Source organism: Rhinolophus ferrumequinum (assembly GCF_004115265.2).
Source record: "Rhinolophus ferrumequinum isolate MPI-CBG mRhiFer1 chromosome 15 unlocalized genomic scaffold, mRhiFer1_v1.p scaffold_54_arrow_ctg1_1, whole genome shotgun sequence".
Classification (NCBI taxonomy): domain Eukaryota; kingdom Metazoa; phylum Chordata; class Mammalia; order Chiroptera; family Rhinolophidae; genus Rhinolophus; species Rhinolophus ferrumequinum.
In genome coordinates, this window is record NW_022680357.1 from 1,756,847 (window position 1) to 1,768,936 (window position 12,090).

The 12,090-nt window shown below is 59.5% G+C and overlaps 1 protein-coding gene across 1 annotated transcript in view; it reads right to left on the reverse strand.

Moving 5' to 3' along the window:
• Nucleotides 1-749: 749 nt before the first annotated feature.
• Nucleotides 750-12,090, reverse strand: part of KATNIP (katanin interacting protein) — a 113,606-nt gene continuing 102,265 nt past the window's right edge. The window contains exons 21-28 of the mRNA XM_033102108.1: nucleotides 10,832-10,986; nucleotides 9,310-9,374; nucleotides 8,099-8,209; nucleotides 6,243-6,382; nucleotides 4,082-4,183; nucleotides 3,396-3,556; nucleotides 3,182-3,267; nucleotides 750-2,609 (exon numbers count right to left, since the gene is read on the reverse strand). Of these exons, the coding sequence (XP_032957999.1) occupies nucleotides 2,551-2,609; nucleotides 3,182-3,267; nucleotides 3,396-3,556; nucleotides 4,082-4,183; nucleotides 6,243-6,382; nucleotides 8,099-8,209; nucleotides 9,310-9,374; nucleotides 10,832-10,986 (879 nt within the window). The 3' untranslated portion in view covers nucleotides 750-2,550. The remainder of the gene's footprint in view (nucleotides 2,610-3,181; nucleotides 3,268-3,395; nucleotides 3,557-4,081; nucleotides 4,184-6,242; nucleotides 6,383-8,098; nucleotides 8,210-9,309; nucleotides 9,375-10,831; nucleotides 10,987-12,090) is intronic.

Consider the following 12,090-nt stretch of genomic DNA (forward strand, 5'->3'; position numbering starts at 1 on the left):
GGGAGTGGGGGGAGCCCGCCAGAGGCCTTGCCATCTTCTCTCCATGCGTGTGTGTGGGGTACACGGGGGAAGCAGAGGGACTCCCTTCTCCCTGGGACAGTGAGGGAGGTGAGTTTCCAAAGGGCCCTCTTGCCCAGCACCAAGGCAACGGCTGGCGCCCGTGCCACCGTCCAGACCCCGCTTCAAGTGAACCTTTTCCCCGCTCACGGGCTGCTTCATCCCGACGCCAGCAGAACTGCCACGCTCACCCCCACAGAAGCCGGGCAGTGGGAACTGCAGAAGAGGCCCGCAATCGGGCATCTGGGTACCGGCTTCCAGGGTCCGCACGCGCTGAAAGGAACCCCCAGGGCCAAAACCCCAGGAGACCTCACCCCTGGGCCCGGGCCTGTGGCTCTCTCAGGACCTGTGCGTTGGCCAATGGCTGCCAAAGCTGGGCTCTTCGGTAAGTTATTCAACCTCTCTGGGCTTCTGCCCCCTTATCTGTAAGGATGATCACCGTGGGCCCCACCCCATAGGGCCATGACTGGGATCGAGTGAGTGCCAGGCGTGAAGTCACCACCGTGTACGGGCGGGCTCTGGCATCTGTTTGACACTCAGTGCCAGCATCTTGTCCCCATTCGCAGGTGGGGGAAAAGGAGCTCAGAGAGGGGACGTCCCCCATGTCACCTGGCCAGGCTCCAGTGACTGCAGCAGTTCTTGACCCCAAAGCCAGGGGGTCAAACTCTACTCTTAATAACATCTACTGATTGTGCAAGAGAAAAAAATAGACATTTATTTTAGAGTTAATGCCTGTACAGGCTTTCTTTCCTCCTAAATTGCATGGTCCATACAATTGAATTTTCATTCAATTATTATAAATATCAGCGGAGATTCCAGGAGCGAGCGTGTGTGGCGTTTGTGCTCTCCCCCACAAATCTGACCTGTGCTCGTGCCTCAGGTGGGTATGGACGGCTGGGCTCCCTTTAAAGCCACCACACTGGCTTTGGTCACGAGGGGCGGGTGTGATCAGCCCTCGACTCCCCCACCCCCACCCCACCCGCACCAGCTCTCCTGGGCGCCTGGAGGCCCTGGGGGTAGCTCGCCGCATCCCAGAGGTGAGCAGAGAAGTGGGGGCTTGGAAACTCCAGAAATGATGTATCTTCTTGAGGAGAAACAATTTCTTATATTCACATCGACCCCATGCTCCAAATGAAAAGCGCATTTGCACAGCTGCCCGCGCACGCGGAAGCTGCAAAGCTCATAACGTGTTTGCAGGGCTCTCGGGCGCATGGGAACGCATTGGAGTACAGTGTCGCCGCAGGCCGGGCTGGGCTGGGCGCCAGGAAAACAGCGGATTAATATTGGGACGAGAAATTACCCACCACTGGGAAAGCAATTAGGTCCCCGATCCGAGCTTGTTACATAGATGGAAATAGATGCGTTCTGGGCTTCTCTCGGCTGGGGGTGCAAGGCACCTTTCCAACTTGCTGGGAAGCTGCTGGAAGAGGGAGAAGGGGCGGGGCCTGGGCAGCAAGAACCTCACTGCCCGACTCCAAGGGCACAGAGGGGGACAAAAAGCAAGCGAGCAAGCAAGAAAAGGCTGCCATCAGACCCCAGGGACACGGCAGGGAGAGCCATGAGGGCCCCCTCCCTCCAGACAGAGTTGTGTCCAGAGGGGCTGGGGCTGAAGGGGGGCTGTGGCACTGGTCCTCCCCTGTGGCCAGAGGGCATCTGCATGGGCCCCGCTGGCCGTCTGGGGTTGGAAGCTGCCCGACTGCCGGTCCTGTCTGGGTCTGGCAGTGCCACAGGGACAGTGCAGGCATGCCAGGGGGAGCCCAGCACTGGACAGCGGGTGGGCACAGCTCCCTTCCTTTCCTCAGCAGTACACGTGTCGTTGGCTAATCCCTTCTCAGGCCTGACAAGAGGCCCGACGCCCCTGCAGGACCAGCAGGACCGGTATGGGTGAGGGCATTGTGGCAATCCACGTTAGACACTGGGGGTCCAGGGGACAATCCCACCCTCTCAGCCAGCTCCGCCAGCCCCCAAATGAGGCCGGGATGTGTATGGGGGAGGGGGCACTGGCAGCTCAGCTTGGGACCCTGAAAGTGGAGCCCCCCCGACCAGCACTCCCCGCGTGTTGGCATTGGTGTTTGAGGCCTGGTCCCCCTGCCCGCTCAGCCAGGCTCCGGGCTGCATGGAGACCTTCCCAGGCACCTTCCTGCCCAGGCCCGAGGCAGGGAACCTATGACAGGCCGCAGTGGACGCCGGCCCTCCTTTGCTGGGTCTTATGGGAGAGGCACCAAGCCGGGTGTCCGGGCTCCCTGCTGGGGAGAGTCAGAGGCCACAGCTCGTCTTGTAGCAGCGGCCTTGGCTCCTCCTGCCTGTAACCAAGGGCCGTCCACCCCTGAAGTCCCTTTTCCCCAGTGGGCTCCCCTCCACGCCACAGCTCTTCCGGCCCTGGGGTCTGGGCTGGCCGACGCTGAGGGCAGAGAGCGGGGGACACAGGTGCTGAGTGGCGGCCAGTGCCGGCGCCCCACGCTGGCCGAGGACCAGCTCTTCCTCCTTTACCAGTCAGCACCACCACCGCCTGGCTGTCTCCTTCTCACTTATGCAGGTTTTGGGGCGTAAGGCTGTGTGGGGGGGAGAGAGAGCACAGAGGGATCAGGTTACCAGCATCACCCCTGGAGGGCTGCCGCTTGCCCTCAGGCTGAAATCGCAATGTCTGGGTGGCCACCAGGCCCTTGCAGACCTGGGCCCCCCCTGCACCTCCCAGCAGCCTGAGCCCCGCCCCTGGCCGCTGACGCAGCCCCTCTGCCTGGAGCAGGCCTCCCCTCACACTGTCCCCTCCGCGGGGCCGACTCCATGCATCTTGGAGGAAGCAGCTCACACACGACCTCATCTGGGAAGGCCTCGGCCTATGCGTCCGCTCCTGGCTTCCCACGGCCCAGCGCACCCCCTTTGCTAACATGCTTCTGCCCTCAACGGGCTTCTCCCTCTGTGTGCAAAGGCCTGGCTTCCGGGAAGTGGCACCAGGCCACCAGGCCCCACAGGAGGAAGGGGCCACGTGGCTCGGGGTTCTGCCCCATCCGCCCCTCCTAGGTGGACAAGAGGGGTCTGAGGGCAGCCGGGCGAGGGGGTGTGTGCTGCTGCCAGCTCCTCTCTTCAGCCCAAACTCCCGAGTGGGCAGAGCGCAGACGCTGACCTGGGTCCGCTGCCCTCTGCTTCCTTTTCGAGTTGGTAACGATTTGGTTTTCATTCATCATCTGGACATCCTGGTCCTCCAGCTGCCTGTAGCCGGGAGGGAGAAGACGGACGGCTCCATCAGGCCCAGGCCGCGTGTCCCTGGCGTCTGTCCTCGGCAGGGCTGGGGGGGCCGGGGCGGGGGGGCGGGTTGTGGCGCGGGGCTCGGGGCGCACCTGACGGCGGTGTGTTTCTCTTGCTGGCAGATGTCCGTGTCCTCCGTGAAAAGGATGGTGTGGTGGGGCACCGTGGGCTCGCACGTGGGCAGGATGCCCCCCACCAGGTGGCCCACCATGGCCAGGATCCCGTTGTACACCAGCAAGTCGTCCACCAGAAGCTGGAGGCACAGAGGCGGCGCTGGGCGGAGGCCCCGCCCCCTGCCCACCTGCGACCTCGTGAAAAGCGCATCACTGCGCCGAGCTTCGCTTACAGGTGCCGGGCCTGTGTCGGGACTTTACATCGTCACAACCATTGGCGAAGGCACAGGCCCTCAGGAAGCTGAGGCTCAGGGGACTGAAATACCTTGCGCCCAGGGGGCAGAGCTGGGAGGTCCCCACGCTCCCCAACCCAGAGTCGCCCCCACCCCCACCGCCTGAACGAAGAACCCCCTAAACCACTACGAGAAGATGAAAGAAGAGGCACTTTCTGTGTTTTCAGGGCTATGACTCAAATCGCTCGGTGGCGGTTTGAATTCACAGTTGGATGGCAGATTTCCTTGCATGGAAGACCTGGAATTTCTGTCTAAGGTTGCAACCGAGAGAAGTCAATCAAACTGTGACAAATGATACCTGCTGGTGGTGGCTAATTACCAGCGAGTGTGATGATCTAACAAAAAAAAAAGAACCAGCTAATAAGTACTTACGCCGAACTCCTTCACCCCTCGTTGGGGCGTTTTCGCGTAATTCCACAGTTTGATCATGGACACCGTGGTAGGGAGATCGAAAATCACATAAACCCGGTTCACCTGTCAGAGAGAAGCACTAATTAAAACAGGCATGTTTGCAAACAGAGACGCTGGGCTGGGCGGGGGCTGCCAGGTGTGTGTGGGGGGCGCGCCTGGGAGCCCCCCCCCACAGGCAGCGCGCTCACGTGAGCCAGCGCTGCTCACGGCTGGGGGCAGGGGGTTCCCGCTGCCTTTCATCTGCTCCAAGCCCATCGCGAGTCAGCTCACGTGTGGCTGCCTTTGCAACAAACCGCTGAGCTGGCTCTTGGAGGGCCTGCTTTCTTGGGCCTGGCGTGGCCCCCATTTCAATACCCGCGGAGAACTGGGTGAGCCCTTCCCTTTCCCCCAGGTCAGGCCAGAAGCACGGTCTGGGGCACCGAGGGCCAAGGGGACAGGCCTCAACTCCTGAGTCAAGGAGCCCCAGGCAGTCAGTGACCTGTCTGTCCTTTCCCCAATCCCGGAAAGCAGAGCAGACGGGCCCTAGGGCACCGCTGGGTAATTTGCAGCAGGAGTCCTTGAGTCCTTGAACCTCTGCGGGGAGGGCGAACAGAGGGGGTGGGCCAGATCGGGAGTGGCGTCAGCTAGTGACGTGGGACCCAACAGCCTCCCATCTCCTCTCTCTCCAGAAGACTCTCAACTATCAGGGGCCCTTGTAAGATGGAACGAAGCAACAAGCCTTCAGTGTTGGCACAGGCTCCGGGCTTCGCTGTGCCCGTTTCTGTCCTGGTCTCAGCCTGCGGCCATCCTCGGGTTGCCCCAAGTGCCCCGAGATGATGGCAGGCTGGACCGGCATGGGGGCCACGAGCGTGTGGCCGGGGTCTGAGGGCTGGTGGGCCTGTGTACCCCCTTTGCAGGGGTGGGGCTGGGGCGAGAGGACTGGCCTCAGGGAAAGCTGAGGACCCTGAAGCTGGGGTGGGGCAGTTTGGGGGAAGGGTCTTTGGAAAACCTGCAGCACAGAACTGCCGATGCTGCCCTTCCTGTGTTTGGAGAGGAAAACGTACCCCCTTATCCCTCCGTCTAATCACATGGAGCGGAAGAGGGGACCCTTCAGTGGTCACACAAGTGCCCCAGGCTGCTGCACATCCCGATGGTGGGGACAGTGCCAGGAGAGCAGCTTCCAGGCTCTTGGCCTCACGTGGAAAAGTGCTGGCTCGGGTAGTAGATGGCCGTCAGCTGTGACTAGTTGGCCATTAGCCACTAATATAACTACCAGGGCTGAGCTAGTAAGTGCGGATTGCAGTTAGCAAGTAAGGTTGGTTGGCAGAGAAGTGGAGGGCAGGCTGCGGATCGCATGGCTCCTGCTTCCTGTGTCTCCAACCCAGCCCCAGTGAGAAGATAGTGGTCTGACTCCCCTATCTATGGCTCCGTGGGTGTTCCTTTTTGGCCTCGCCATGTCCTGCGTCCTTATGTGGGAGCGGGACCTGAGACCCCGCCTGACACCAACCCAGGCGTCTGGCCGCGTGGCTGGGAGGCTGGTGGGTGCTAAACCCGCCTGTCCCGTCTCCTGGCCTCTCTCCTCCCTCTCTACCTCCATCGACAAGGCCCAGGTGGGTGGAGGATACCCTTAGGTTCACCATCAGGCCTTGGAGAAAAAAGACCAGCAGGACCCATGGCAGGGTCTGCGATTGGGGAAACTGAGTCAGTGTGTTGGCAGAGACGACCAGGCAGATTTGGTCAGAGAGTGGGCACAGTTGGGGTCAAATGCCTGGTGACATAAGGAAGGAGAAAGTGAATGGAGAGGGTGGGGCAGAGTGGGCTGCAGGGAGCGGCAGAGGCAGGAAAGAGAACCAGAGACCGATGCCCACCGCGGATGCCCCAGCCCCCAGGCCTGCTACCCTGGGGCTCCCGGCTTCAGAGTCCCACGTGGCCCTTATCTCCCTGCTGGCCCCTATAATAAGCGCCCCAGAGCAAAGAGAAAGAACTGCTGGCCTGGAAGAGCTGGTGGCTACGCCCTGAGCCTCCCTGAAAGCTCCCGGGCATTTGGACTCATTCAAGATTCACTTGGCCTGGCAGAAAGGTACGTTTGAAACGGGCTCCCCAGATCCCTGCCCACCCCCGGCTGGGGGCCGCTGGGACCCACCAGGCCCGGCAGGATGGGAGCCAGCCACATGTGCCTGCCGTCACTGGTGTCGTTCACTTGGTCGATGAGCTTGTCGGGGGTCCGGACGTCCCCGCACACGCCCTCCAGGCAGTTGACACTGTCGGGGAAGGCGGCGATATCTGCGGAGGCCTCTAAGCGGCCATAACTCAAAGCAGTGTGCTCACCCCTGGGCCCCTCTCGCGGCCGTCAGCCTGTCACACGGACTGCAGGGCTCGGGGGACACGGGGCCTGGTGGGGCTGGCGGGGGCTGGCTGGGAGAGCAGCCGTCTGCTGCTTTGGGCAGCCAGAGAAATGACAGCCAGATTAGACATGTTCCGGGGGAAACAAGAGCATGGAGGCCAAGAGGAGTGGGGGTGAGTGGGGAGGGGCAGCCAGTTCTAAGGAAAGGGGAGGAACTGAAACAACGCAGACAGACAGCTGGAAAGGGGGGGGTCCCAGAACTGCTGGGGAAATACGCTGCTGACACTCTGGAGAGTGGGGGGCAAACGCTGCTGCGAAGGGTTTCTTTTGCAAGGTCATGGCTGGACTCTGCCTTGGCCTGTGAGGGCTGTGCCAAGACCGGAAGGACTGGAGAAGCCTGACCCAGCTACAGCTACTCCACGGACAGGCATTAACGCCGGCCTAGAGAAGCCGGTTCCAGCTCTGGCTCTGCCATTCTGACCTGTGAGGTCTTGGGCAAGTCACGGGACATCCCTAGGCCTGTTTCCTCATCTGTAAAATGGGTATAAAATTTCTACATCCCAGAATTGACAGGAGCATCTCAGAGGACACTGGATGTGAGCCCTTTGGAATCAGTGAACAGCCCAAACCATCCAGAATCATTTATCCCAAGGGAGGATTATCATGTCACCAGGAGAAGGCAGAACAGGACCCAACAGGAGCCGGGGAACCCCGAAGAGATGCCAGGTAGGCTTTGGGGTTTGACCTGCTCTAGCAGGTCCCTAACTGTGCTGGGTTGGGGAATCACAGGTTGAGAGCCCAGAGGGGCCAGTTCAGCAGTCAAGAGCATGGTCTCTGGGGCCAGACTCCCAGCTCCATCATTCACTGGCTGTGCAACCTCGGGCAAGTTGCTCAACCTCTCTGTGTCTCGGTTCCTCATCTGTACAATGGGGTAACAACAGCACTGACTTCACAAGACTGTCGTGAGGGCAAATGAGGGACTGACTGTGTGACGAGCCTGGCACAGTGCCTGCAGCGTGAGCCCTCAGCAAATGCTAACACGGGGTTTCGGGGGCCTGGTGGTTATCAGTGAGTGAGGGCTGAGATCAATGAGAAGGGCGCCTTGGGGGAAAGGGGAGCGGATACTCGGGTCCAGCCATCGTCGCTGTGTATAACTGGCCTCCCATTGCCACGTTCTCATGAGACGCTAAAGACTGGGGTGGTTATGTGACACCTGGTTTCTAAAACACATCAGCAACTCATTTAAAAGAGTTAAAAGCCGTTCCACACCACAGGGTTCCAGGGTCAATAAACTCAGGACACACTGAGTTGAAGGCAGAGGAGCAGGTCGGTCCCTGCAGGCCTTGTCAGAGCCTTTACGACTCCCAGGTGGCCGTGGTTCTCCAAGGGGAGCTGCAGTTGGGAGCCTCTTCCAGTTCCCAGGACCACAGGGCTCTGGGTGATGGATCCCTGGTGAGGCCTGGCTGCCCACTGCTCCCTGCTGTGCCCACCCCGAGGGCCGGCATCTGACCGGAAACAGAGCCTGTGGCATTTTTAATCCCAGGGCTGATTCCTGCAGGGTCATCGCCCTGTCCATTCAGGGCTTCTGCGCCTTCCCCCGACCCCCCAGGCTCCCGGCAGTTGGGGGGGGGGGCCCTCCCGCCTGGAAAGGATACTGTTTTCAGACAGAGGGATCTTCTCTCCCCGCTCGTCATACAGCTCCAGGCCCGTAAGACCAATGTAGTACGGGTCACCCCAGCTGGTCAGGAGCTGAAACTGGAAAATGACTGGGACGTGTTATTAAGGAAAAACAGCTTTCAGTTTCTGAGAACAAAGTAAAACGACGACAAAGATAACATAGGGATGTGAATTTTTTTCTTTTTTTGGTTTATATAGAAGAACGAGAAAAAAATGATTTTATCTCACTGAGACTGAAGCCTATCAAAATATGTGGCATTAGATTTTCTTTAAACTGTGTGCGCGCGCACGCGCTGAGATTGAAAACCTTTTTCCAGGCCCCAGAAGACGGGAGAGGACCGTACTGTCCAGGAAGCTCACAGGATGGGGATACGTGTGTGTCCCAAACGCACTGTATGGGGCTGAACAAGCTGACCAGGCCTCACGCTGTCTCATGCCTCAGTTCCCCTGGTTGTAAAATGACAGACGAGAGACCCTGCTCCCGCCTCCATCCACTCCAAGTGTGCGGGCTGTCGGGGCGCGTGGGGAATGCATGATCTCTGCAGCAGCAGGAGGAATGGGCTGTGGCAGGTGACCCCCCATTGCTGACATCAAGCCCTTCCTCAGCCCTGCCCCCCCACTCGCTCCCAGAATTCTCAGGAGCAGGCAGGACAGGAAACCTGACGAATGGCAGGGCCCCGGTGGTACCACAGCCAGAGGCAGTCCTTCCGGGAGAACTGGCGCGTGAGAGAGCCAGGTTGCCTGTGTCACCAACCCGGCCCTGCCCCTTGCCAGCTCTGCAGCCTTGGGCAGGTTACTTAGCCGCTCCGTGCCTCAGTTTCCCCACCTTGTGAAATGGGGATGGGAGCAGAACCCACCACATGGGGCTAATATGGCAAGTTAATGCAGGCAACCATCGTGAACAGTGCCGGGCCGCAGTTGGGGTCCAGTAAATTCGAGCTGCTGTTCCTTCTTCTCCTCCTCCCAGCCTGGTCCCAAGGACAGCCCCCCAGTCTCGTCCCGGGGGGTCAGGTCCAGCTCCTCGGCCCCTCCCAGCTAGAGTTCTGGTGCTGCCCCAGTCCCAGCAGCACCAGTGTGCCCGAGACCAGGGAGCCCTTCCACCCTCTCCTAGGAAATCTAGGCGCCCTCTCCCTGGGTCCCAGACCTGGCCCCGAGCCCAGGCAGGGCAGCGGGTAACGGGGGAGGATACAGCCGCAGGGCATCAGGGGGGCCTCGTACTCCATGCTTGCCTGCTCCAGGCTTTTCGTGTTGAGCCTGAAGAAACACAAAACAGCATCCATAAGCAGGAGATCGCAGTGGTCCGAATCACCGGTCAGTTATTCCCTGGGGACTCGGAGGACACAGTGTCCCCTGGGAGGCAGTGGAGTGCCCCCTGTGCCGGGGGCGGGGGGCTCAGTGACGGCCAACGCCGGCCCTGCATTCTCGGCTTCCCCGGGATGGACCCTTCATGCTCACAACTACCCTGCGACGTGGGTGCTCTTATCTCTGGGTTGTGAACGAGGAAAACGAGTAGAGAGAAGTGAAGTCACTTCTCAAGGTCACACAGCTAGTGGGAGGCAGAACTGGGATGTCACCCGAGGTTGTCTCTTAACCGCCCCTCTACTGCCCCTTCGTGAACAGGGTAAGTCCACGTTGTGCTAAGAGCTGAGCGAGCCCCATGACGGGGCAGTGGGGTGGAGAGCTGGGCAGCGGCAGCGAGCTGGGGCGGACACAGCCATGGGCAGAGTCAGAGCCAAGCCTCTCAAGCCAGAAGCAGCCAGAGCAAAGGCCCAGAGGGAGGAAGGGGCTGGGCGGGGGGTGGGTGTTGGCCAGAGAAGCTGAGTATGGATGGGGTGGGGTGGGAGCAGGGCAGGGAGAGGAAGCTGGAAGGTGGGGAGTGCCCTGAAGGCTTTGGCTTCCTGTTCCTGAGCAAGTGGCTTCACTAGCCGGGGCCTCAGTCCCCACATCTGTAAAATGGGCATAATAAGCCCTACTTGAATAAAAACAAAGCGTCAGGCACAGAGCAGGCACTTGGGAGGGAGAGCTCTCTCCTTGTCCGCATTTCTCCCCATGGGGCTCCTCTCCCTGGTGGGCAGCCACTGCTCTCCAGCCCTGGCCTGGTTTCCTTGCATTTCAAGGGCAATGTTATAATTAAGTGACTGTTCCCAGTGACCGGCCCAAGAAGTGATCCCAGCGGCAGTGGAAACTCATTTCGTTTCCAGAGCTTGCCCTCTGGCGTTTGGACATCAGGGGGTTTAAATGAGTGACCTTCACGTGGCATTTACAAATTGCTTTGAACGTAATATAGCTGAGACTGGGGCCAAGAAATCCCAGGGAATCCACGCCATGTTCGGCCCTGTTTTTCTCTTCCGATGTTTCTAAATCAGGAACACAGAAACAAGAGAAGGAAGGCCCTTCCCTGAACCAGCCAGCGGGCAATTTTGGAATCAGGCAGCCGGGATCCTCTTTTCCCAGCAGGAAACGTAACGAAGCATTTAAAAGCTCAAACACTCCAGACGTTGAGAAACCCAAACACGGAGACAAGGTGGGTCGACCCCACAGGCTTCCGAGAGGCTTGGCTGAGCTTTAGACACGGTGGAGTTGCAAAGCAATGTGTTTGATCACCATTTCAAAACGCTTTAGGTGGACACTTAAGAGCGCGGCAGAGCAGAGCCGAGGCCGGCGGACGGGGACAGACGCGTGTGGGAGGGACAGACGCAACACCCCCTCACCTCTGGGCCGGCTGGGGCAGCCGAGCCTGTAGATGGTCCACAAAGAGGATTTCTTGAGCAAAATCGAAGTGGCAGTTGCCCGGTCCCTTCCGGATGAGGAAGCCTTCTGGAGGGGAGACGCACAGGCCGTCCAGGGAGACGTGGACGATTTTGGCCTAGCAAACAAAAGAGAAAACACGCCTGAAGGAAGAAGCCAGCGGGGAGGACAGCAGTGTGTGCTGACATGGTTGGTGCTGCTGGCAGCTGGCACGTATGGCGGCCGGAGAGACTTCAGAGCCCCCAGCCTGAAAAAGAGCGTGGGCTGGCCTTTCTTCCAGCCCACTTTCCAGTGTCATCCCTCCTCTGTGCCAGGTGCTGTGCTGGGTGCTGGGCTGACAGCAGGGGGCCAGGCAGATGAGGCTCCTGCCACGGTGCAAGGTACAGACATTCTGCCATCCACTCAGCTGCAGGGCCTCGGGTGGTACAACACGGAGGTCAAGGGCATGGACTCCGGTGCTCTGACATCCACTATTGTTAGTTGTGCAAGTTACTTAACCTCTCTGTGCCTCAATCTCCTCATCTGTTAAATGGGCTCAATAATAACTCAGGTAGAGCATCCACAACAGGACAGCGCCTGGCACAAAATCTATGCCTAATAAGTGTACAGCTCCTTCCTCGAGCCCGGGCTCACACACCACCCGCTGATCCAGTACTTCCTGCTCTACCTTCTCAGAGCGCTTAGCTCGTCCTTTTAGGGTTCGTGCTCCTAGCAGTGTCCTTGGCGGCTGTGGGTCTCCCTTGGTGGCACAGATCCCAGCTGGACCATCTCTACATCTGTCTCAGGGCCTGGCACACAGTAGGTGCTTACCAAGAGCTTGCTGAATCAATGAGATTTGGGCCAACAGACCCCCCTGTCCCAGGCCAGATTTTGCCAGCCAGGATCCAGCAATAAATCTCAAAGCCTTAGTGGCAGAGTGAAAGGTGGCTCCGCTCTGTTTGCCCTGGGTAGGGGGTGGAGAGTGAGCAGAAGGGGGAAATAAGCAGTACCCCTTCTCCGGCCACACATTTCGGAATCGGGGCTTCTCGGCACCTTACCCCACCTTCCGTGGGCCCAGCTGCTGACCAAACTGGTGGAATTTCACGTCGGGAGAGGCAGAGGGCTCCTCCATGCAGAGAGAAAAGGGGCCTTGCCCTGGGTCTCATGCATAACTCGTATGCCCCTGGAGCTTTCGTTCCTTCAGTATTGAGGGAGCCCCCCCACCATTATATAAGTTGGTTAG